General features: G+C 56.9%; 1 protein-coding gene across 7 annotated transcripts; it reads left to right on the top strand.

Moving 5' to 3' along the window:
* The first annotated feature begins 6036 nt into the window (after nucleotides 1-6036).
* On the top strand, nucleotides 6037-24871 carry CHST1 (carbohydrate sulfotransferase 1). Of its 7 annotated transcripts, none has more exons than XM_086341284.1 (4): nucleotides 6037-6447; nucleotides 20396-20518; nucleotides 21175-21269; nucleotides 22714-24871. In XM_086341284.1, exon 4 carries the CDS (start codon nucleotides 22756-22758, stop codon nucleotides 23989-23991), a length of 1236 nt encoding a protein of 411 aa, XP_086197410.1. In that variant the 5' UTR covers nucleotides 6037-6447; nucleotides 20396-20518; nucleotides 21175-21269; nucleotides 22714-22755; the 3' UTR covers nucleotides 23992-24871. The 7 variants fall into 7 exon arrangements, with proteins under 7 accessions (XP_086197410.1, XP_086197411.1, XP_086197408.1 ...); XM_086341285.1 differs by having other exon boundaries at nucleotides 20390-20518; XM_086341282.1 differs by lacking the exon at nucleotides 20396-20518 and adding an exon at nucleotides 9118-9357.
* The last annotated feature ends 810 nt before the right edge of the window (nucleotides 24872-25681 follow it).

The following is a 25681-nucleotide window of genomic DNA, read 5'->3' as shown; positions in this document are numbered from 1 at the left end:
CAGCCCCTCTCTGGGCATCTCCCACCCGGGAACTGGCCCAGGAGGGCAGGCCTCATGGTCACCTCAGGGTCAGACCCTCCCAGACGGAGACTTCTGCATTCTGGTATGAAAGGTGAATCTGCACCCCTGCTGAGCTTCTCCAAAATTCCATGGAGGTGAGGCCTCAGGACAGCCCAGGATCGATCTCCTGGCATCTACCTGTCTACACCCTCCAATGCCCACCTGTGAGATGCAGTGTGGGGCCTACATTTGCCCTGCTTGTCACCACATGCCAGCAGAGAATGTGACCTTCTCAGCGCCAGCCAGGGCTGGGGAAGAGAGCCTCAGTGGCTAACATGAGGTGAGTACTCATGAGCAAGAGGAAGTGGGGGCGTGTGAGGAGTGAGAGGCAGGGGGCAGGAGCTGGCCAGGAGGCAGGTGAGGGGGTGGGGGCCTGGGGAGTAGGGGCAAAGGTTTACCAGATGGAATCCCAGGCTTTCTTAGTTAGGGCTTGGCTCCTTTCTGCTTCAAGAGACCAGACTGGCCTTTCCTGGCTGTTTGAGGTCCCCAGAGTCAGGGCCAGGGTGCTCGGTGGTCCCGCACAGTACCGGGACATGCCCTTACTTACCTCCTGGGCCCAGACACTGCCCCTCCCTCCCTAATCCTGGCAGCTTGGCCACCTGCCTCTCAGAGCTTGGGCCTCTACACCTGTCCCTGGCCTGGTTCCGAGCTGGACCTTACACCTTGGTCTGAACTGCCCCACCCAGGGGCTGAGGCTTCTGTAGGCAGGAGAGGAGGCGTGAGGCCAGCCCTGCCAGGGGCCTGCCTCATCTGGGCCAGCCTCTCTGGCCACGGTAACGTGGAGGCCTGGGCATGACCCAGGATGCGGGATTTCGTTGCAGCCCACCACCCTGCACCGTCCACTCCCAGTCCCAACACCTGCCCCGCCCCAGGACTTGTTCATTGTACTCTTGTTTTCCGATCAGACACACGGATGCAGCCCACCTCAGGCCTTGTTTGCCTTTGCTCAGTCTGTCCGTCTCCCCCAGGGTTCTGTGACTGGGTGGGGAGCCAGAGGTGGAGGCCCTCTCCAGGTGACCACAGACTACGATGGGGCCCCCTCTCCATCCCACCAGCAAGGAAGCTCTCGGAAGCACCTAGGGAGACACTGGATCCCGAGAGCGCACCCTCGTCTGTCCTCAGTCTGGGCCTCCAGGATGAGTGCGGCAATGGCTGCAGAGAGGCTCAGGGCAGGTCAACTTCTGCGCTGACCTCTTCCTCAGAGGCGGCTCCTCCAGAAGGAAGTGGCCATTTGGCCTTCTGTGACCTCTTCCTTCCTCCCAGAAACTGGGGGGGAATTGGGCGACACTTGCCTTGGCAAGATCTGGGCTGGACTGAGTGAGGCCAGAGGAAGGAAGACGGAGCCTGCAGGCTGGGATAAGGCCTGAGTCAGTCAGCGGAGGATCGAGACAGACACCTCCTGCATTCCGCCCAGCAGGGCCAGCAGGGCTGGAGCCCTGGAGTGCCTGGGGTAGTCCGGGTAGCAGGTGTGTTGTGGCTTGGCTACCTCCTAGAAATAAACCGCTTAGTTGCCCTGTTTCCTGCCTCCACTGAGATATGTTGGCATCCTCTGATTTACTGCTGTAACTGGAGGAGAGGGACTGTCTGTTGGGAACAGGTTCAAGAAGAGGAGGAGTCAGGAGGGAACAGGGCCTCCTCCCTGGCCCCTTGGCTGGCATCTGAGGCCCGGGCTTAGAGGTTGCAGCCACCAGCAGGACAAGCTCTTTGCAGAGAGGTTTTGGGAAACTTAGGGTACAAATCATTATGTCTCGGGGCCCTGGGGACCTACCTAGGACCCCTGTGCTGGGGAAGAGGCTGCTCTTCTGGCTCCAGCAGCCCAAGGAGGGGCTCTGGGAGCATCAGGAGTCATCTCTTGGCCTGGCCATTAGCTTCCCTGCAAAGGTCAAAATTGGGGAGACATGGTACGTGGTGGGGGCACTTCAAGTAGCCTCATGGCCTTTGGCAGGTTCTAGAGCAGGAGCAGACAAGACAGATGGTCAGTGGTGACCGCAGTGGTCAAGCTGGTCTGGGAGCCACATAAATTCCCTTTGAGAGGTTCAGAGACCCTTTAGGTGGGACAGTAGGATGACCTTTCAAGGGGCTTCAGCTTGAGGATCTGACAGGGCAGGAAAGGGAAAGAACAGGAATTTCGGAGTTTTGGCCAAAATGATACATTCTGAATCTAGGATCTCATGAGGCCTGGTGACCTGTGGGCCCGGTGACCTGTGGGCCTAGTGACCCATGGGGTTCTTATGAGAAAGAAATGGGGTCACGTATTCCTAAGGAAGCAAAAGTTCCAGGTAAGGTCCTCAAATATTTGTCTTATTTCAACCACAGAGAAGTTGAGGTCCTTTGATTCATCTAGAAGAGGAATTCATCCAGAATAAGACTTCATCTTGGACAGGGCAGAATTGGGGGAAGAGAGATAGATAAGAGACCTTTCCTTCCAAGAGCTGTAGACCCACTCATTCCAACCCACTTCTTCTGTGGCCTCGGCTAAGTTGATTAACCTCTCTGGGCCTCAGTTTGCTGATCTATGAAATGGAGTCGGTTTGGCTCGCCTCTGAGGCCTCCTCCAACTCTTATCATCCAATCACCCATGGGGAAACTGAGGCTCCAGAGGACGGGTCCATGGGGCCTTGCCACCTCCACCCAGGCTTTTCAGATTGGAACTTTCTCTACAGGTACTTCAGGCTCTCAGGCCTGAAGTCCGGGGCCAGCCAGGAGTCGTCTTCCACGCCCTCGCTGCCTTGTCAGCATCCCTGTGAGACAGGGCAAATTGAGGATCCCTGCGCAGATCTTAAATCAGAGCCTGGGCCATCAATCTCTCAGAACAGACTGAAATAACCAGGTGGATGGCACAGACTGCCACCGCCTGGACAGAGAGGGATATTAAAAAGCTGAAATCTAGAGCCCCCAGATCCCTTAACCAATTTCCCCAAACCCCAGGGACCTGCGCTCTGAAGGGAGAACTCATTTTAGAGTTCTCTGGGAAGGTCTGGGGGCTCCGTTTCAGGAAGCTCCTGTGTCTGGGGGCTTCTGAAGACCCCAACCCCTGCCACCATCCTTTCCAGCCCATTCAACCTGCCATTCCTCCCTGTAGGCACCCTCTCTAGAGTCAGGCTGGCAGTGGTGGGGCAGCTAAATGGTTCGCAGGTAGAACCAACCAGCCTGCTTGCTCAAACGCTGGCTCTGCTGCTCACCAGCTCTGCACACCTGGGCAAGCCGTTTAACCTGTTTGGCTCTCAGTTTCCTCATCTCTGAAATGGGAATGCTCACACCTCCTTCATAGAGTTGTTCTGAGGATGAAACGGACTAATCCACACAAAGTAAATAGTACTGTGCCCGGCACAGGGTAAGACCTTGAATGTTAGTCATTAATGTCAATCTTCCTATATTATTCCACACATGAGCTCCATCTGGCGAGCCGCTGCTGCCTCTCACAGGCTCTCCTGCTCTTTTGCCTTTTTTTACACCCTATCCATCCCTCAAGCCTCAGTTCAATGGCCTCTTCCTCCAGTAAGCCTTCCCTGAATGGCCCTCCGAGGCTCCATCTTCCTCCGACTTCCAAAGCTACATGTTTTGCACTCAAGTCACATTTGTAGCAACTGGTTTTGGCTCCTCCGTTGGGATCCAAATGCCCTGAGCAAAGGCCTGTTTTCTCCATCCTCTCCTCCCCTGTAGCGTCTGCCACAGTGCTGTGCACACAGTAGGCGCTCACAAAACGCTCATGCTTGTCAACTGGGAGATTCCAGGAAATGAAACAGAATCCCGGTGTTCCCGAGACCAGGTCTTTTGTCTATTTTTAGAGTTTAAATAGTTTTCAAAAAAAAAAATTCCGAATTCCACTCCATCTTTCCATTACAACCCCACCAATCTTTTCATGTCGGCCAGAGGTACATTTCCTTCCTCTCCACTCGAAACACACTAGAATTTGAAAAATGAGGCGCTGGATCTGAGAGGGCGAGATAGAGGAGGTGCTCTCTAAACCCCCGACTATTCCTCTCAGGCTGAAGATGGTGGGGAGGGATTAGCTCTGGGTGAAAGGGAAGGGTCTGATGGCTCAGGTCTGGGCTCTTGGAGACTGGTTTTCTAGAGAGATGAACGGGGTTTTGAAACACAGAAGTCCTTGCTCCTGGAAGGTCAGCACTGCCACTCCTTGGGGGAGCACGTGGGGAAACTGGTCTGATCAGCTTGAGGTGGAGATGGAGGCTTGGGGCTACCATCCCGGCTGTGGTGGGAGGAGGGCGGGCCACGCTGAGGTCGCTGCAGCTGAAGAACTCACTGGAAGAGGAGCGTGGGTAACATCGGATCGTGATGGCCTGACGGGGACCCACTGCCAGACTGACTGCCAGTGGCGGTGGGGGAGTTTATCTCATTACGAATTTGCAGTTGTGACCAAGATAAATGACTGTTTGGTTTTGGTGGGCCCCTGGGGGGCAGAGGCTTTCATACCATCTGGCTCTGGCGGAGAGAGGGTCTCAGTGATCTGAATACGGAGGCCCTTAGAGAAGAGCAGAGGCCACACCCTTCTCTGGGTGACTGAGTTTAATGTTCATTTCTGGCTGCCCCGAACCCCAGCCTGCCAGTAGCAGTGACAGCACTGTGCAGTTATTAAGCGCTTGGCATGGGCTGAGTGCTTTGCATACATTTTACCATCTAGTGTACAGCAGCCCCGAGAGGCGAGGACTGGTATCTCCATCTTTTGGGGGAGGAAACTGAGGCGCAAAGAGGTTGCATCCTTCATGCACATATTCGGCAGACTGTGGCCCAGGGGCTCCCGTGCCAACAACTCAATCGCACAGTCTGTGGTTGGGTGAGGAGGCTTCCCTGGGGTGCCTGAAATTTTCATGTCACCCATGAATCTCTGGCTATAACTGGAAATCAGAGTTTCAGAGATGGGTAGAGATAGAAGCTGACTGCTTTTCCTGGCCTCAGAAGATAACTGCTTGGTCAGAAGCTGAGGAGTGACAGGGGATCGGCCAGATGAGGACACAGGCCCCCATGGTGGCCAGCCCCTGCACAGTCAGAGCTGGTGGCAGAGCTGCGCTTCCCTGCTGTCCCCTGCAGCCCAGGGGCCACTGCTCCCAGGTACTCTCTGCCTGTTTACCCGGCTTCTCCTACACTTCACTCTGAGAGGCCAGGGGTCCATCTGTCTTGTCACCAACGAGTCCCTGGTGCCCATGCAGACATGGCCTTCGAAAGATGCTCAGTCAATATTTGTGCAAAGAATGAGAGGCTGAGGTGCTCAGCCTGCGGGCTCTGGGCTCTGCCGGCGGGTCTCCCTACATAAGGGAGGCAGTGGCTCCAGATTTCCACCTAGGAGCCCCAGCATCTGACTGGTAGGACGGGTGGGGGTGGGGGCGGGGTGGAGGGCTGGCCTGGAAGAGGGTCCGCCAGCAAATGCACCTTAATGCCTGCCCCGCACCCCAAACAGCCTGTGGACCCCGCCCAAGAGGTACCAACGGAGCAGGAGCAAACGATTCATTTCCACATCTGAGAAATAAAGGGGGTGGAGGGGCGTGACCTAGGGGTCTGTGCTGGGATATTGGTACCAAAAGATACAAAAAGGCTCCTGTTGTGGGTTCTGGGGTCCCCGAGCTAGGCTGGGGGCTGCAGGCGAACTTCTGAAGGTGGAGGGGCATTCAGGCGGAAGGCCGTCGGTGAGCGCTCTCCACCCCCGCCCCACACACACCGGGGGCGGGGTAGGGGTGTGTACAGAAAGTGGTGCCAATGGGTAGCCTGCGCCTTCGCTCGCTGGGCTTCCAAAACCCGGGTTGTGGGTGTGGCTCCCCCCGGGTTTGGATGGGTTGGCACAGGAACCGGCCTGCGAACGGGGGTGTCCCGAGGGCTGGTGGCTGGAGCAGCGCGGGGAGCGGGAGGGCCCGCGCTGGCGGGGTGGGGAAGAGCAGGGGGCGGGCGGCAGCTGAGGGGCGGGCGGCTTTGGGGGGGTGGAGCCCGGACCTCAGCGCCCGCCGCTCGCTCGGCGCCGTAGCCGCCGCCGCTGCTGCCCAGGGCTCGGGACGCAGGGCGGCTGGCGCTCGGCGAGGCTCCGGCGCCTCAGGCTGCCGCGCTCTCGGTCCCAGCCCCCGGCCCCCGGCCCCCGGCCCGGCGCCCCCGGGGCTCTCGCGCTCCGGTCTCCGATCCCGTACCCCGACCCGGAGAACGCTCTCAGCTGGCCGAGCGGTCCTGGGCTCGCGCCCCCGGGCCATGAAGAGGGGCCCGTGAGGGGCGCGCGGAGGCGGTGGAAGAGGCAGGAGGAGGGAGGCCGAGGAGGAGGGCGCGGGAGGCAGAGGATGCCGCCGCCGCCGCCGCCGCCGCCTGCCGGCCTCCGGCGAGCCTGACTCCAGACCCGAGGATGGAGCCGGCGCTGGGCGCTGCAGCGGCTCCCGGCGCGCCCCCGACCAGGTACCGGCCGGGCCCGGCGGGCCCCGGGGCGGGAGGGAGCGGACACTCGCCGCAGCAGCCGGGAGGGGCGCGGGCGCGGTGGGAGACGCCCCTCCGCTTGGGGACAGTCGCTACGGGCGGTGCGGGGCGGGGGGAGGACCGCAGCTTGTCGGGCGCAGGAAGGGGCTTTCCGGGGCCGGCGGCGGGTGAGCGCCGCGATCGCCCTGGCCCTCCCCGCCCCCATTCGGGGAAGGCAGCAAACTTGAGTCGCGCGGCGGCCGCGAGGCACCCGCTCCCCTCCTCGGCGGAGCGCATTCGGGGGCTGCCTGAGGCTTGGCGTCCCATAGCCTGCCGGGCTCGGGGCTGCTGAGACCCCTGCAGACCCTGGGGTCCCTACGTCTGCACCAACTTTCCAAAACCACGCTGCACGCGGAGACGGGGGCTGTCGTCTGCTTCCTGCCCCCAGCCACTGCCCCGCACCCGCACCCACCGCTCTGCGATGAACTGGTCTTGGAGGGGGAGGGGGGAACAGGGGCTGCTGGAAGGTGCAGCCCCCCCACGGAAGCCAGAACCACCCGCCTGCTCTTCCCCTCCTAGAGAGCAGCCCCTCCCAGGCTCTGGGAACCCAGAGTGGCCCTAGCCGGGAAGCTAGGGGTTAAAAGGTAAGATCTAATGGTAGCCCTCAGGTGGAACCTTGGCCTGATTTGCGATGCCACAGGGTACCCTCCCCCGCCCTCCTTCCTGCGCCCGCCCCCTCCCAGGGTTACCGCTCCTCACCTCTGGTGCGGCTTTTCTCCTGATGGACTTAAACACTGCTCCGAAGCTGGTGGCGTCTAGGGAGTCCAGGCGCCAGAGAATGGGCTTAGACTTTTGACAGAGAGGTGAAGGCAGCGGGTAGGGAGGTGGATGTCCAGAGGGTAGATAAGGACTGGAGGCAGAGGGGACCGGGGGTTGGGGGCGGGAGGTGGGACCGGTGTAGGAGGCAAGCAGGAGGGGGCCCGAGGTACCAGGTACCTGCTTCAAGGGTTCCTCTACCCCTTGAGGTGGGGCTGGCTGCCACAGGCAGAGACCTTACTTAGATGGGCAGTCCCCAGGCTCCCGCCCTCAGCAGCTGGGGACACTTAGGGGCAGCACCATGGCCCTGTTTCTTTCTCCAAGTGCTCTCACCGTCATGACTCACGCATTGGATTCACCAAGGAGGTATCAAGCTTCCAATCTATTCTCCTCCTCTCCCTCCTGGATCTTCCGGGAGCTACTGGGGCTTGGAGGGGTGGATTTGCCCTGGGCCGTTGGCACCCTGAGGGAGGCCCCGAAGCCTGGCATTGCAAACCTTCATTTCCCTGCTGCTGTCCTGATGTTGGCAGGTGAGGGGCTAGGCCAGGGCGGCGGGGGACTGGGGAGGTGAGAGGCTGCCTCTGCTAATGTTGCCCCCAGCCCTGCTGAGGCTTTGAAATCCTAGCCCCACCTCCTTCCTGGCACACACCGTTAACACACACCTCATCGCAAAGCGGAAGCACATTTTCCCCTTAAAATTCCAAATTTCCCTCTTCGCTGAGTATTGCCATGTTTTTGCTTGGAGGGTTCCTCTTCAGCGTCTGAAGTCAAGCTCCTCTTGCCGACAAGCTTCCCTCCTGTGTGGCCAGCTTTGCCGTGGGCAGGTCCCCATTCGAAGGGATGTGCTCTTCTAGGGCCCTAGTTCCCGAGGAGGGTTGCTGAGGGGCTGATACAGGGGCATGAGTATCCCGGCCACATCTCCACGCAGGAGGTGTGCATCTGTGCTCCGCTGAGTCTGCAGAGGGCCCAGATGCCATGCTCTCACTGGGCGGGGAGAGGCTTGAACCTCCTTCCGCCCACCCCCCAACTCCGCTGCAGTTCCCCTTCCCCACATCCCTGTCTCCCTCCCTTGCCCACTGTGGGTCTCTCTTTACTTTTCCAACTCACTCTGCATTGGTGCGGGGAGAGAGCATTTGATATTCATAATCTGGTTCAGAGAAGGTCCCGAAGCCCTGAGTCACGGTATGGTTTCCATGGAAACAGACTTGTTCATCGCGGCGGTGGTGGGGGAGAAGGGAAACATATAGTAAAAATCCAGGCTCCACAAGTGTGGTTGGAGTTGGACCAGCTCCCTTCATGGGGAACAGGGAGCGGCAGGGCAAGGCTCTAGGGTCCTTGTGGGAGGGGCTGCCTCTCCCCACCCACTGGGGTTAGCCCTCCCACCTGGGAGCCGCTCAGCTCCTTCTGTGGCTCCTGGCAGGTTCTGCTTCTCCCACGGGCTTTCTGACTAGGTGCTAGGGCTCATGGCCACCAGTGTATGCCTCAGTCTCCTCCTCTGTGAAATGGAGGAGGAGCTCTTCACCCACCTCATAGGGCTGCTGTGAAGGTCAAATGTGTTAACCTGAGGAACACACCAAGAACACGGCCATAGTGAGTGTTCGGTGAGCGCCATTAATACAAGGTGTTGGAAGGGCACTCCCCCTGGCGGTGCATTCACCTGGATCTACCCCTCTGCGTCCGGCAAGGTGGTCTTGACATCTGGCGGGGCTGGCCTCCTGCTTCCTGTAAGAGCCTCCCCAGGAACCGCCAGTACACCCCCAGCTAGGAACCAGCCATCCCTTTCTTCCTCCCACGGAGCACATGTTTAGGTGGCTGAGGGCCTGAGCACCGTGCTCAGGAGTCCTGGCTCCCATTCAGATCCCACCTGCCTGGAGGCTTGTGGGAACACATCCTCCCAAGTCCAGATGGCCGAGCAGCGTCCTGTTTCGGCCCCTTGGAGCTCTGAAGACTGAGAGAGGGGACTGGAGCCGGGGCGACCTTCCTGGATCCCGGAGAGGCGGCTTCACCTGGCTGGAGAAGCATCTCCTGGTGACCCACTGAAGAGGAATCAGGAATTCTCCAGAAAGATAACAGATGCTGGCCTCCTCATCCCCGCAGGTTAGAACCTCTGCAGCTGAAGTGTGCCCAGCGCACCCTACAAGTCTGGATTGGCTCTGGGCTCCAGCCCAGCAGGCTGGGAGACAGGCGCCTGCCCACATCTGCTTACCCCAGCAACCCGTGCCTCAGCAGTGTCTGGGCAGTGGCTCGAGGCCACTCTGGGCTCCAGTGATGGCCCAGCCAGTCTCCCTCACCGGTCCGTTTTTCAGTTGCTGCTCCCCCCTCACTGGCCTGCAGACAACCCCTCCTCCTCTCCACGTCACTGGTCACTGTCCCCCTCCTTCCCTCCCATAGGGAGGGTGTCCACTCCGAGCTCCCTAAAAGGCAGTCCCTGCATCAGTACCAGCTCTCAGAGCTACGGCTCATTCTCCACACCTGCTTGCTCTTCCTTCTGTTTTACAGATGGGAAAACTGAGATCCTTGGGCTTTGCCAGTCAAAGCCATCACTCGAACTGGCCTTGGCTGCCCCCAGCCCCACCCCCGCCCTGGGGCTGTCCTTCCCTCTTCCCTGGCAGCCCCAGGTGGCCCCAGAATCCCCTGGCCCCCAGCCCCCTCCATGCTGACAGTTTCCCGCCTAGGTTTTTCCCCTGCAGGTCTCTCTGGGCAGCTTTGCCATCCTCATTGGTGTTCACAACACCTTCCAATTTAATACCCTCTGCAAATTTCGTTAACAGACTGTTTACTCCCTCTCTCAGGATCGTTAATGAAGATGTTAGTAAGATCTGACCCAACAAAGCTGGGTCTTGGCAGCCCTGCCTTCTCTCCCAGACTCTGTCCCTCAGCTCCTTCCCCCTGGGCTTGCCTCCTCCACCTGGGAGCCTTGGGACCTGCCCCTTCTTGCTTTCAGCCCCATGACAAGTGCTTAGGGCCAAGTCTGTTTGAATTAATTTTGTAAGATTACTCGAGGCGCTGTATCAAATGCTTTGCTAAAAATCAAGATATATTACCCTGCCTGCATTCCCTTCATCTACCAGTCTTGTAATTCTATCAAGAAAGCTATCAACTTTGTCAGGCATGATTTGTTCTTTATAAATCCCCACGGTACCGCATGGGGCACAGAGTTCCCGCGTTTTCTAAATGTTTAGCGATTCTCTCTTTGTGTTTGCTCCTTGATTAGAGCTGGAAGGCCATGGGCTGGGAATTGTCGCAAACGCTCATCTCTTCCTCTGGGACAGAGAACAGAGCACAGTCCTCCCCTTCTCTGGGTCTCTGCTGGGGAAAACGAGTCACTTAGCACCCACTGCGTCCTTGCAGGGTGCTGAGGGCCCCAAGTTGGGCACCCCCGACCCCAAGATGGGTGGGTGGGCAGAGGGCCTGGCGCCTTCCCTCAGGGATTCTGTAGGCAGGTGAAGATGACAGACCAGTCTGGTGCTGACATTTCAAAGGTGCTGTGGAGTGAGTACCTTGCACAGCGCACTCAGAGCATTACCGTGACGTTGAGTGTTACGTTCGTGATCTTGTTTAAGGGAGGTGGGTGATCTCTCCTCTCCCTGGGTGCCTGGGAAAGTGCAATGAGGGTAAGCCTGCCCTGGATCCGAGGTCTGGGTCTCAGCCTCTGCCGTCTTGCTCCTGACGTCTTAAGTTTGCCTTAACAGGGTCAGCACAATAGCTGGGGCGGTTCAGACCACGGGGTTTAGGGGGTCAGGGAAGGAAGCTGCGTCTTTAGGGAGAAACTCAAGACAGGTGAGGACTTCGCTGCGTATGCACCTCACACATATAAACTGCATCTGGCCCCTCCTCTGCCACTTCTCAGCAGGCCGCTCAGCCTCAGTGAGCCTCGGCCCCTCCCCTGTGAGATGGATCCTCCGTGAGCAGTTGCTATCGTGTCTTTTTCGGGAGGTCCCTGTTGATGTAGGGGCAGAGGTGCTCATCTGATTGTCAGGGTACCCGTGAGCAGCTCTCCCCAACACTTCTCATCCAGGAGACAGACAACTGGCAGACTGAACTGTCTGGCATCCTTGGGGCCAGCTGGGGGCTGGTGGTACGTTCTGGGCTTAGGGGCCAGGGGGACCTTCTGGACCTTGAACCCAAACCCTCTGCCCCATTCCAGACCGTTCCAGGCCAGGTGGTAATCAAGACAGTTTTTGGTGTCCTCTTGGCTGTGTGGCATTTGGGCATTTCTGGCCTTGCTGGCCATGAAACCACCCACTCCCCTACCTCTACTCGTCCAACCAGAGCCAGGGCCCCGGAGTGAGGGGCAGAGTCTGTTTTGGTTAGTGCCTATCCGGTGGGACATTGCCCTGCGCCCTCTGCATGCTCGCACCAGTATTTTTTCTAATCTTTGTGATGGGCTTCTCTTTGTCATTCAGCTGGGGAGGGGAGAACCCCTTGGGAAGCGGTGAGATGGTACCCACCCACCTGTGGTGTGCCAGGAGCCAGGCAGGAAGGGCTGCAGGCAGCTGACGCAGCTGGACCCGCACCCCTCCAACCGACACAGCAGGGGTCTGATCCTTGGAGATGGTCACTGGGTGTTTGCTGGGCGAACCTGCTTCCGGGTCTGCGTGAACGCTGAGGTCAAGGTTGGCACTGGTGTGTGTGGGGAGCCTGGTGGCCACCTTGGCCCTGCCTGTCCCCTCTAGTCCCCTCTAGTCAGCGCATGGGCTGGTGCCATTCCATGCTCTTGGGTGTGGTCTGGGGAATTTCAGCTTTGTGGTTAGGGCCAGCGCTTAGGGGTCCTCGGAGCTGAGCTTGAATCCTGGCCCCCACCAAGGACAAGCCGCACACACTTGGACAAGCTCCCTCACTTGTGGGAGATGGCAGCAGTACCTGTGGAAAGCCCCCGCTTGAAGGGAGCAAGGCCCATATTGAGAGGGTGACAGGCAGGAAGGCCAGGGTCTCCAAATGGAGGAAATAGGCTGCAAGTGTCAGACAGTTTTTAATCCCTCTCTTGAGTAGCAGGAAGAAGCAAACTACAAATGTCAGACTTTTTTCCCTTCTCTATACAAATTTAAAAGGAGGTTTCTTTTAAAATTCTGTGTTGCCATGACGACACCTGGTTCCACCTGAACTTAACTTTTCTCAAACCTTGAGCTAACCAATGCATTTTTCTTATGGAAATGTTTTTCTTAAGCTATATTAATGAGCTATGTATTTACCCTGGACTCTGTCTTCAACTTGGTTCCGCCTAAGACTCAGAACCAGCCTGACATACTGGTTTGTCAAGTAAAACAGACTGGTTGTCAGGGTCTCCGTGAGCGGCTCTCCCCAACACTTCTCATCCAGGAGACATACAACTGGCAGACTGAACTGTCTGGCATCCTTGGGGCCAGCTGGGGGCTGGTGGTAAGTTCTGGGCTTAGGAGCCAGGGGGACCTTCTGGATCTTGAACCCAAACCTTCTGCCCCATTCCAGACTGTTCCAGGCCAGGTGGTAATCAAGACATTTTTTGGTGTCCATTTTTACTTGACAAACCAGTATGTTTTACTCATGCAAATGTTCTCTTAAGCTGTGTTAATGAGACTACGCCTTTGCTTGGAAACCTGCCTTTCTTCAAGATTCATGTCAATCATTTTATGGCCCGGGACAACTCACCTTGTGCCAACATTATCTCAAAATGCATGTCGTGGGTGAGGGGCCTGGTGCCAGTCTCTGAGTTCTGAGACATTTCCTGTCTCTAATTAGCAGCCTGCTAGTAGCTATATAACATCCGGCTAAAGACTAGCGGGGTGGGGGACACTCTTTCTGCCCCCTTCTGATGTCTGTGTCAGAATATACTTTAATAAAACTTTATTACACAAAAGCTCTGAGTGATCCAGCCTCGTCACTGGCCCCGGATTGAATTCCTCTCCTCCAGAGGCCAAAAATCCCAGTGCCTTTCACGGCTCAGCAACAACTTTCAGCATCCCCTCCATCCCATGTAATAGCCCCAAAGCTCAGGTGAGCTTCCCCGGCGCCCAGCCCTCCATCCTGTATCCCCAGGGCCCAGCTGGGCCTTACGCAGGTGGCCCGAGACTGGAGACTCCGGGATCCAGGGACAGATGTCCCCTCTTCCCAGCCCCTCGGGCAGCAGCGGCCTTCGCTTTAGCTCCTGTTGGCTGTTTCTCATCCTTGAAGCAGGGAGGAGGGGCCAAAGCCCCCGGTATCCAGGGGGCGGGGCCTGGGTACTATTCCGATGACGCCTGGCTGCTGGGGAGGGGCGGTGGGGGGACAGGAAACCGGGGCCTTTCCGCCTGATGTGGGTGCAGTGGCCCGCCTACCACAGGCCGGGCTGTGGTAGGATCAGCCAGAGACAGAGAACTGGGCCCTTCTGACTCATCCCTCCCCCGCGAGGAGTCAGGCACACTGGGGCCATGCAGCAGGAGCTGCTGGGGAAAACATTCCTCAGGTCGGTCGGGACCCCCTGACCGGCAGGACTGTAGGTAGTCCCTGCAATCTGAACAACGGGGTCTCCAGCCTACACAGGTGGTGAGAGCTTCACGGAGGAGGCCGTGGCGCTGGTGTAATTTCTTTGAACATTTCCAGGCCACTATTGGCCTGTTTGTAGGTTTGAGTTGTTATTCAGTCGCTCAGTAGTGTCTGACTCTTTGCGACCCCACGGCCTGCAGCGTGCCACGCTTCCCTGTCCTTCACTGTCTCCCAGAGCTTGATTAAACTCATGTCCATTGAGTCGATGATGCCATCCAACCATCTCATCCTCTGCCATCCCCTTCTCCTCCTGCCTTCAATCTTTCCCAGCATCGGGTCTTTTCCAATGAATTGGCTCTTTGCAGCAGTCAGCATCAGTGCTTCCAATGAATATTCAGGGCTGATCTCCTTTAGAACGGACTGGTTGGATCTCCGTGCAGTTAAGGGACTCTCGAGAGTCTTCTCCAACACCACAGTTCGAAAGCAGAGTAGTCCCTCAAAATCATGCCCAGGGTTGTTAGTGAATCCTGCTCTGTGCCCAGCCCTGTGCTAAGCTTCATCAGCTTTCTTTCTCACAATCCAAATATTTGAAAGATTTTGTGATCATCTTTCCCATTTCATGGATAAGGACAGCTGAGGCCTGTGGAGGTTAAGTGCTCTGCTCAGGGTAAAGCATCAGCAGTAGGAGTCAGCCCAGCCCTGGCTGGTCCCACAGCCAGGATGTCCAACCTGCATTCACCCTGCCTCCTCCCACGCCTTTGGGTAAACTTCTCAAGGAGGCTTGCGACACCATGCATGTCCCAGGGTCAAAACATGTGGACACTGGAGTGACCTGCTCTGGAGACATCGAGGCTCATGAGAAATAGCCAAACCTCTCTGCTGATGGTGAAAAGTTGGTGGATGGTCAACTCTGGATGCTTGTCTTCGGAACCATGATTGTGAGAACTTGCCCCCATCTGAGGTGCCTGAAGGATGTGTGTACTGGTTCCGTGGGGTCTGTGGATAAGCCATGAGGCCCAGGGACTCCAGAGATTGTGTGCAAACCACACGTTTGGATTGGTGTGGATCTGGAGAGAAGGCCCATAGACCTCACAGGGTTTCAGATTGAGGGGGCATGACCCCAAAGAGAAAGAAGCCCTGGGGCTTCCAGTCACCCCTGGGCTGACCCAGACCTCAGAGGCTCAGTCTGGACACCATCAGATCACATCCTCCCAAGGCTGCACTGGCTGAGCTACATATGGGCATCCTGCTTACCTTTAAGGTTGTTTCAGGACACAGCACTGCTAAACTTGTCCTTGGACTTACTAGGTATGAGGTCTTAAGGACAGTGATACCTGCTCAGGGCTCTCGAGGAGAGCCTTTTGGATAAATCTTGTGTTGGATTCAGTAACAGGAATAGTTGGGTATCTCTTGAGCAGGTGCTTTAATCTTCACTTCATGGATCCTATGCAACACGTAAATGAAGTATTTCCCTTTTCTCATCGGCTGCCAGGTAACTCCGACCTGTCTGTGTAACCTCATGGGCTGTTGTGCACTGACCTGGCTCCTCGTTCTTTCGGACTTTCATACCCCTGTTTTCCCCTTGCCTCATTTTCATCACATTATTTTCCTTAGGAAGAAAAAACTTTGCTGTTTTATGTGTTCTAGACTTAACTAAACAAACATGTATGGTGGATCATCACTGGCTACTGCAGACACAGGGATTAAGCATTTCCTTTCTGCAGGCTCCATCCCAGAGGCCTGTTTGCCAACTCTGTGCCCCCATCCATCTCTTCCCCCATCCAGTTCCCTCTGCTTCTTGCTCCAGTTTCGGGGACCCCAGAGCCTCAGGGCTCCTCCATACTGACTCCAGACTCTGATGAGCTGTGTCATCTGATACAATGATCAGGTTTTTCCCTCTCCTTCTCCTGTCTTCCCGGACTTCACAAAAGCAGGGGAAAAGGGAACAAGGAGAAAAACCAGGAGGGGAGTCATTTCCCCAACTGGGCCTTAGCTGCTCTTCCCAAAGCCTCAGGTCCCTTTTTGGAGGTCTCCCCCTTTTTCAGCTCCTGTCTTGTCTCAGCAGCCCCAGGTGACTTCTGTCCCCCGCCTGAGCAGACTGAGCCATTTTTCTGGCTGAAAGATGGCGAATGCAACCCTGGTGCCTTGGAATTGCCGGTGGAGAGAACCAGCCAGCAGTGCCCTGGGGAGAGCTGTGCCCTGGGGGCACAGTGAGATGCCAGTGCTGGGTTTAAGTGCCACACCCTGTCATCAGTTGTCCCTCCAGTTCTTGCATGAGGTGGCTTCTCTCTGTTTCCCAAAGTTAATAAACTCAAACTGGATCAACATGCTCAGTATAAACTGTGCCTTCCTCCCACCCGTCTCCTAGCTCCTCCCACCTGGCAGCTACAGTTAACTGGTTCAGTGCAAGTTCTTGTGGTTGTTTATGCATAGATTCAAATAAATGTGTGTGTGTGTATAGATACACTCACATACATTCCCTTTTAAAAAAAATGAGAAATGGTGGCACGCTATTGCCCATGTCTTTTCTGTCCCTAGACTTTAAATTTTTTTTTTTTTACTTAATAATCTTGGGTGATTGTTCTACCTTGGTACTTAAACATCTCTGGAGCCTTCTCTGACAGAATCGGTTAAAAAGAAAATGCTAGGGTGGGGGAGAATGTTAATAAAGAAAGGGTTAAGTCTCTAGGGAAGAGAAGGGATGCTCATGGGTAGGTGTTAGGAGGTTTAAGAGCCTTCTAATTGTGTGTGTAAAACTGTGGGCACAAATGGATCTTCAGGGACGAAGGATTGTGTCTCTCCAAGGGGGTCTGTGACCCAGAAAAGACAAAGAACCACAGCATTGGGTTGTGTGGATTAAACAGAGCAGGAGGCAGAGGTTAACTCGTCAAAGGGCAGCGTCCCTTGGTTCTTGGGCCTCACCGGGGCAGCCACGGAGCGGGCTGAGACAGGGGCAGAGCTGCCAGCCCTGGTAGCCTCTTGGAAGGTGACTGGAGCCTTCCCACTTCCGAAGGAGGGTTCCTGCATCGTTCAGGGAGGGTGGTCCTAACCCTGAGGATGAAGTACAAGGGCTTCCCGGGATCGGACTATTCCGATGGCCAGACCTGGGAAGCCCTTAAGGGTCACTGGGTTTAGGAAAAAACCGAGGCACAAAGAGGCCAGGCGATGAGTCTAAGGTCACTAGCCAGGCAAATGCAGAGCCTGTGGGTTGCTCCAGCCTATGACATTCGGTGTTCCTTCCCTGCCGGAGCGGAAGGAGACCAGGGAGCTGAGGCCCTCCGGCTGCTATGAGGCTGCCTGTTGCCGCCTGCCTCATGGTGTGTGGGTGAGGGAAGAGGGGAGCACAGAGCAGAGCCCGCAGCCCGGGTGGGCGTGTCATCCCCCCACCTCGCTGCTCCTGCAACATCGTCTCCCCGCCGCCTGCCTGCCTGCGTCCTCACATTAGACTGCAGCCAGCCAGCCCGGAATTCTGAACCCAGCCGAGACGCCGCGCTAAGGGGCGGCACTGCAGGATGTGGCCACTAGAGGGCAGCAGGGAAGCCACTGCGGCGGTTCCGCAGGAGAGAGCTCGCCGACTGGGAAGAGTGTGCAGAAAGGCAGGGGCTCCGGGCAGAGGCTTGCCTGGCAGAGGTCTGGGCACAGCGGTCAGGGAGCATGTCTGCCTCACCGTCACAGTCAGTGCTGAGGGGTTCTGAGGGACCTCCTTGACATAGAAAGCACGCGAGGCATCAATGACAATAAAAATAACTTAACATTTATTGAGCACTTCCTCCTCGCTGCTGCTGCTGCTGCTAAGTCGCTTCAGTCGTGTCCGACTCTGTGCGACCCCATAGACGGCAGCCCACCAGGCTCCCCCGTCCCTGGGATTCTCCAGGCAAGAACACTGGAGTGGGTTGCCGTTTCCTTCTCCAATCCCCGCTAGACACTGTACGAAGTAATCCGTCCTAAAAAAACAGCCTTGTTAAAATTATACCCATTTCTTAGGTGAGAAAACCAGAGGTCCGGGGAGACTAGGGGAATCTGGTCATCCACAGGGCTGGTGCCAGAGCCAACGTCCCAAGCGCAAGGCTGTACCATATTATACGCCTGTTCAGATGACCACTGCTACGGTTATACTTACTTTACGGGTGGGGAAACTGAGGCTCAGAGAAAATGAGTGAGTCACCCAGGCCCGCGTCCTGCAGAGTGACAGGTCCAGGTAGGTGTGGTTTCGTGGCTTGAGCTCTTGGCTCTGAATTCTCGTTCTCCCAGGTGGAGGTATTCCCACTCCCATCCTGTACCCTAATTTGAAGGTGGCTGGTTCTGAAGTCTGAACTTTCCTTTGAGAGTGGGTGACTCCCAAGAGAAGTTAGATTCTGGACGCCCACGTCTAAGGCTTGCCTGGATTTTGACTCACCAGAGGTGGAGGGAGGCCAGGCCAGAGGCTTCAAGAAGCCCCAGCGAGGGGCTCTGGGGCCCACAGTCCAGCTTAGAGGATGGGGGTATTGATATCCCTTGCAGTGGCCAGAGCTCCCCTGGGAACAATGGGGCCGGGCCTCAGGGCCTCTGGTTTCCAGGGCAGTTGCTTCCAGCATACCAAGGACGCTTGGCGGACCCTGGGCCTGGTTCTGCCAGGCTGGCAGGAGAGCAGGGGCATTTCTAGGAGGGCCTGACTTCCTCCATCTTCCCGTTCCCATGCCCTGGCTTTGCCCTCCTTGGGGGTGGGGGGTGGGAGGGGTGACAACGGGGTGGCCTGCCTTCAACATCTTCCCCTCCCGGGTGTCCAGATTGCACCTTGTAAATCTGAGTCCTGCTTTTTAAGGGATTTATAGCATCGCAATGATGCTTTAATTCCTTCTGATTTATTGGCAAAGACTGCAGCTTCCAATCCTGGCCTTACAGTTTTTGGGGGTGGTGGTGGTTCAGGGAAGTGAGGGGAAGAAACTTAAAATGGTTTCCTCCTTGAAAGATGCTCATCTCTAAAGAAAACCTTGGGTGAATTGTTTTTGGAACGGGAATCTTAAGAGTTAAGGGAAGCCTCTGTAAAGCTTCCATTTCCTGTCTTGGTGAGGACCAAAGGGTGCTGAAAGTAGTTGAAGAGGGGGTAGGTCAGGGAGGGGGATTTTGAGCATGCCGCCTGGCTGGAATCTTGGCTCTAAGCTTGGAGAAGTTACCTAACCGTGTAGAACCTCAGTTTTCTTATCTGTAAAATGGAACTATGACCCCACAGGGTTACTGTGAGCACTAGATGAGCTGATGCCTGGAAAGGGAGCATATGACTGGGAGAAACATCACGAGTGGCCAGAAGTACTTGCTTTCCTTCATGTTATTTTACCCATAGTGCTCAGAATAGCACCTGGCTCATGCTAGATAATAACATGCTTGTGAATAAATACAAAGGAAATATGGCCGAATGAAATAGCACTGGCACTGAAGAATGGACTCCTGAATAATTTAAAAATATTACTCTGCATGAATATCGGTGACTTTCCCTACCTGTCCTCTAAAGACGTTCACGTTGGTCTTGGGGCACTTGGGCAGGGCTGGCCTGCACTCTGCATGGGGCACATATAAAGCTGAGACGCTGTTCTCTGTGGGTCCTCCGAGCAACCGTGCTGATGGAGACAGCATCTTCTGCTCTCGTGGGGTGAGGCAGTGTGGGATGGGGGTGCGTTTCTCAGCTTACACCGGAGGTTCCCCAGAACCTCTGACTGCGCCTTTCCCCTGTTTACTGCCACCTGGTGACATGGTACTGCTTCCTCTAAGCACCAAGTAGGGTTTCACACCTAAAACAGGCCTCCCCAAGCCACCGCCAGCCCATTGCTGTCTCACCCCAGCCTCTGTGCCCATCCCTAAGCTTCAGCATGTTTCTTCTCCACCAAACTGATGGTAGAAGAGCCACAGTGCCAGGCCCAAGAGTCTGATCCAGAGGGACTTGAGTCTCCTACTTCTTACTTGCTTACCACGCCCATTAACGTAGTCTCTGAGCCTTAGTTTCATCATCTGAACAATGGGAGTGAGGACCCTGACCTTCCAGCAGGGGCTCTCAGGAAAACAGACTCTCTCCCTGGTGTGGAGAGCTGGGTGAGTGAGCTAAACCCAACAGCACTCATTTGGGAAATGAGGACCCACTCGTCCCGCCCCCAAGGGGAATTGTGCCCAACAGTGAACGTGGGAAGAGTACTCAGAAGGCACAGGCGTTCACCCAACCTCCACGAGCCAGTAGTTCAACCAGACCAGACAGCAAAGGGAAGAGCGTGCTCTAAGTCTCAGAAGTCATCTGAACGTCGCCTTCTAACATCTGGTGCCTCTCGCGCTGATTCACAAATGAGCAGGGGACATTAGTTACGTGCATGTCTGAAGACCCAATATGGGTAGCCTGGAGGAACAGTAAGTCAGGTCTCCTTGGAGGGAAGGAGCGTGGGCTCTGGGGAACCTGCTGGATGGGGGTTAAGCCAGGCATGTGGGTTCAGGCAGTTTTCTCCACGTCTCTGTGCCTCAGCTTTCTTGCCTGTGAAATGGAACCGATACTGGCTCCCACGTAAAGTTCTTGCGGAGCACTGATGAGCAAAGGTAGGTAAACCGCTTAGTGCTTAGGAAATACTCATTGGATACTAACCAAAACGATGCTGTGACCTTGGTGCTTTGACTTAGGGTTTGCAAAGAGCATGAAGGTCAGGGACGCTCCCTGGTCCACTTTTGCTTTGAGTTTCAGGTAGTCGTTCTCCTCTCTCTGTGTGGGTGGAAGAGGAACCTCGCTTCCTTTCTGTCCCTTCCTCCCGGGCTTCAGCGGGTGGGCTGCCTCCACTGAGCTGCCGTTTCCACCTGGAGATCTGGGGTGAGGCTCCTTGCTCTTCCCGACTTCCGCTAACCCCCATTGGGGAAAATCATTGAACAAGGTGAATCGCAAAGGGTCAGGATGCTGCGGATTTTAAGTGCAGAACCCATTTGGACTGTGCTCCAGCCGGCCCCGTTTTCTGGGATAACTTTGACCCCTACGGTACTGTTGTTGGGCACTAGGCTTTGGGTCTGGTTGGGTCAGTCCGATCACCAGAGCTGAACTGAGCTGGCCAGCTTGGGGGTGTTTGTGTCCAGTGGATTTCTGTGCACCTCTCTTGGGTGGTAGCTGGGAGGGGTGCCTCTCTGGGGTGGTTCCCTAAATGGGGCACTGACTCTTAGCTGGGCATGCAGGCTTGCCAGCCCCCTGCCCACTGGAGCATCACTCTCTCATAGGGTATGGGTAGTGGGTGGGAGAGGTGGGTGAAGGGGGTGGGATGCTGCCTGGGACTCAGATGGCTGGACCCAGGGACTCAGAGATGGCACTGGGTTACCTGGAGCCCTGAGTCTCAGTGGGTAGATCTAGGAGAGCAGACAGGGCTTGCGTTGCCCAGCCCTAGGGAGCTGTCCATGGGGCATGCGACACAGGGGAGAAGAGGTGGGAGAGGGCACTGGGAGCCCCGCTTCAGCACCACTCCTCTCCCTGTCTCCTTGCAGTCTGCTGGCCACGGGACTGCTGCACGGGCTGTGACTGCCAGCGAGGCCTGGAGACCCGGCAGCTGTGGACTGCCCAGTGCCGAACAGCCCCTTTGGTGAGTTGGTGGAGCCCTCCCTCGCCTTTGCCTTCCCCAGGATGGGTCACTGAGCTGGCCTCTCTCGGCTGGGGGGGAGGCGGGGGGGCAACTTCCAGATGCTCAGGTTGGCCCCTACCCCGGGACCCCAGCTCACCCCCACTTTCCCTGCCCTCCCATTCCCCGCATTTCTTCCGTTCCTTGAGATGCCCCTTCTCTTCCACCCTTCTCTTCTCTCTGCCCGGCCTGGGTTCTCTGGGGCCACTGAGGAATCACAGTGGGGTCCCCGAGCTCACCCTGTGGGCTGAAGGGGGTGAGGGCCTAAGGGTGGAGGCCCTTGAGGACTGGCTGGGGGAGGGGTGCTGGAGGAACAGTTCATCCAGCTAAACCAGTTCACTCACGTGCCCCATGACCAGGACCCCTTTCTCAGTAGTTGTGTCTGACTCTGCGACCCCACAGACTGTGGAGCCCACCAGGCTCCTCTGTCCATGGGATTCTATAGGCAAGAATACTGGAGTGGGTTGCCATTTCCTTCTCCAGGGGATCTTCCCCACCCAGGGACTGAACCTGTGTCTCTTGAGTCTCCTGCACTGGCAGGCGGATTCTCTACCAATAGCGCCACCTGGGGGCCACCCCCTTCCTTAGGGGCCAGGAGCAAATCCTAGAGGCCACTGGGGCCTGGGAAGGGGTGTTTCTCAGCAGCCGCTGGACCCTGTCTGCTCTGGGCCACCTGCCTCTGAGGGAGTCCATGAGCCCCGGGAGTCCTCCACTGGAATAAGTTGGTCACCTGCATCTGTAAATTGGGTGGGGGGAGCAGGAAGGGCTTGATGCCATTGTCCACCTTCCCCAGCCTGGTGGCCAGAGGTTGCTAGCAGCCCACCCACTCAAGGCGTGCAAGGGTTCTTTTTGCACGGGGCCTTGGGTCAGGGGGCGGCATCTGACACGGACCCTTCTTCCTCCTGGGGGTGGGCAGAAGACAGAGGAAAGAGGACCACATGGGGAAGTGGGTGCCAGCTCATGGGAGTGGAAGAAGATGCAGGTGGCCCAGGAGATGCCAGCAGGGGTGGATAGGCAGAGACAGGGGAATGGCTTGAGGTGGGTGGGAACTGGTCATTCCCCAGGTATGGGAGTTGAGGGAGTTAGGGTCTTGCCCGGTCAGGCCCCACTAAGGTACTCAGTTCTGATGGGAGGCCCCACAGTATTCTGTAGGTTAGACCCTGGGGTATGGGAATGGGTTTGTTCAGTCCCTAAGAGCCCCCGGGAGTCCCCAGAGAATGGTAAAGTCTAGCGTAGGAGCCCCTTCAGTGCTCAGGTGTATTTGGGAGCACTAAGCCATGGAACTGGGGCCCCTCCCCTGAGGGCTGGAGACCCAGCTCCTCTCCGGGAGCAAGCTGGTGCCCCCCTCCGGCCGTCAGGGGCACCCAAGCCTGGCTGCTCCCTGACAGCTGCCTGCCTTGGCCCCCAGACCTCACATGCTGGAGAAGCAGCCCCATGAAGGTGCCCAGCCATGCAATGTTCCTGGAAGGCCGTCCTCCTCCTTGCCCTGGCCTCCATCGCCATTCAATACACGGCCATCCGCACCTTCACGGCCAAGTCCTTCCACACCTGCCCAGGCCTGGCGGAGGCTGGGCTGGCCGAGCGGCTGTGCGAGGAGGGCCCCACGTTCGCCTATAACCTCTCGCGCAAGACCCACATCCTTATCCTGGCCACCACGCGCAGCGGCTCCTCCTTCGTGGGCCAGCTCTTCAACCAGCACCTGGACGTCTTCTACCTGTTTGAGCCCCTCTACCACGTGCAGAACACACTCATCCCCCGCTTCACCCAGGGCAAGAACCCAGCCGATCGGCGGGTCATGCTGGGCGCCAGCCGGGACCTCCTGAGGAGCCTCTACGACTGCGATCTCTACTTCCTGGAGAACTACATCAAGCCGCCGCCCGTCAACCACACCACCGACAGGATCTTCCGCCGCGGGGCTAGCCGCGTGCTGTGCTCGCGGCCGGTGTGCGACGCCCCGGGCTCGGGGGACCTGGTGCTGGAGGAGGGGGACTGCGTGCGCAGGTGCGGCCTGCTGAACCTGACGGTGGCCGCCGAGGCCTGCCGCGAGCGCAGCCACGTGGCCATCAAGACGGTGCGCGTACCTGAGGTCAACGACCTGCGGGCCCTGGTGGAAGACCCCCGCCTAAACCTCAAGGTCATCCAGCTGGTCCGGGACCCCCGGGGCATCCTGGCCTCCCGCAGTGAGACCTTCCGCGACACGTACCGCCTCTGGCGGCTCTGGTACGGCACCGGGCGGAAGCCCTACAACCTGGACGTGACGCAGCTGACCACGGTGTGCGAGGACTTCTCCAACTCCGTGTCCACCGGCCTCATGCGGCCACCGTGGCTCAAGGGCAAGTACATGCTGGTGCGCTACGAGGACCTGGCCAGGAACCCCATGAAGAAGACCGAGGAGATCTACGGGTTCCTGGGCATCCCCCTGGACAGCCACGTGGCGCGCTGGATCCAGAACAACACGCGGGGAGACCCCACCTTGGGGAAGCACAAGTACGGCACGGTGCGAAACTCGGCGGCCACGGCCGAGAAGTGGCGCTTCCGCCTCTCCTACGACATCGTGGCCTTCGCCCAGAACGCCTGCCAGCGGGTGCTAGCGCAGCTGGGCTACAAGATGGCCAGCTCGGAGGAGGAGCTCAAGAACCCCTCCATCAGCCTGGTGGAGGAGCGGGACTTCCGCCCTTTCTCGTGACCGGGGCTCCGCGGGTGGGGGTAGGGGGCACAGGGTGTCGGTTTTGATAACATGGACCGTTTTTAACTGTTGCCTTATTTCCCCCTTCCCTCTCCACCCGTCTTTGGTGTCCTACCTGCCCCCTGTCCGCCCCCCTCCCCTTCCACCTGCCTCTCTTTGTCTCTGAAATTTGCACTATGTCTTGGACAGGAATCCCTGGGGCAGAGGGGGCGAAGTGGGGTCCAGCTCCCACCCCACCCCGTTCAGACACTCGAGTGTGTGTCCCTGGTGGATGGTGACAATGTTTACAAGCACCACACTTACACATTCACATGCGCACGCACGCACGCACGCACACACATACACACACACACACACACACACACGGGCGCCTGAGAGGAGAGACACCCCAAACCACACAACTTCTGAGGTTTTTGAATGGACGAGTGGTCAGGGTATGGTAGTTTTTGCACTGTCTTACTTCAACAAGGTAAGAGGTTAAAAGCAAAAAGGCCACCTCTCTCTAATTTATGAATGGTGTTTATCCCTCCGCATCCTGCTTCTGCTCCCCAATACCTGCTGCCCCCCACTCCTTGGAGCAGAGAAAACTGCCCTTTCCTGCCCATCCTTGCCTGTCGGTGAGCAGGTTTTTACTGTGAGGTGAATGTGGACCTTGTTTATTTCTTCCAGTCTGTGGCAACGCTGTCTGTCTGTCTGTCTGAGTTTTGTGGCTGCCCCTGGACTAGTGATGGCTGATAAATATTATGGTTTTCTGATTGATCTTGGGGTCCATCTGTGATATCTCTTTGTGCCAAAAAAGAAAAAAAAAAAGTGGTTCAGTTTGCTAAATGAACATTGAAATGCTTTATCTGTGTTTTCTGTAAATAAAAGAGTGCAATAATGTCTGAGTGTGATTATGGGACATGTGAAAGGGTGAAGGCAGAACTTGGTGGGGTCTAGGTGTTTCTGGCTTTGGGGAGGAGAGACATGGAGATGGAGGAGGGGATTCGATGACCAGCTGCTGGTTTTCAGGATTCGTATCACCCTCAACACCCTCAACAGTTTGTTCACAGTTTCATTTCCCTTCGGTTAGTTGAGACCAGTCACCTGATAGCCAGGGGGTGATGCTCAAAATATTTACCAAGTGGTGTGGCTTGCTGGATCAGTGTCTGGAGATCCTGATGTCCTGGTGACTCTTTCCTGTGCCAGATGTTACTCCTTTTATTGCTGGGTCTGGGGCCAGGATAGCCGGGGAGGGAAAAGTATTCCAGAGTGGGTCGACTCAGGGCAGTGGCCTCTCAGTGGTCTGGATGCATTTAGTACTTTAACAGCTAGTGCAGGTGGCCTGTGGTCTACACTGGCGGAATACCAGTCCTGCTTACTTTCCTTCTGATCCTTGGCGATCTAGCAGCTGCCTCCGAGCGGCTTCCCCAGCTCTTATTCCAAGAAAACAGCTGGTCCCTGGGGTGGAGTTCACAGCTTTGTTGGGCTGGGACAGAGAGAACTCCTGGGATTAGGCAGCCCCAGAGGTCCAGAGGATGAGATGGCTGGATGGCATCACCGACGCGATGGACATGGGTTTGGGTGGACTCCGGGAGTTGGTGATGAACAGGGAGGCCTGGCGTGCTGCGGTTCATGGGGTCGCAAAGAGTCAGACACGACCAAGCAACTGAACTGAACTGAACTGAGAGGTCCTGGGCTTCTCAAGCTT

This window comes from Bos grunniens, chromosome 15, assembly GCF_055505025.1.
Source record: "Bos grunniens cultivar Pamir isolate PY7600 chromosome 15, Bosgru_T2T1.0, whole genome shotgun sequence".
Taxonomy (NCBI): domain Eukaryota; kingdom Metazoa; phylum Chordata; class Mammalia; order Artiodactyla; family Bovidae; genus Bos; species Bos grunniens.
The sequence above is the reverse complement of the archived record's forward strand: the minus strand, read 5'-3'. Positions and strand labels throughout refer to the sequence as shown.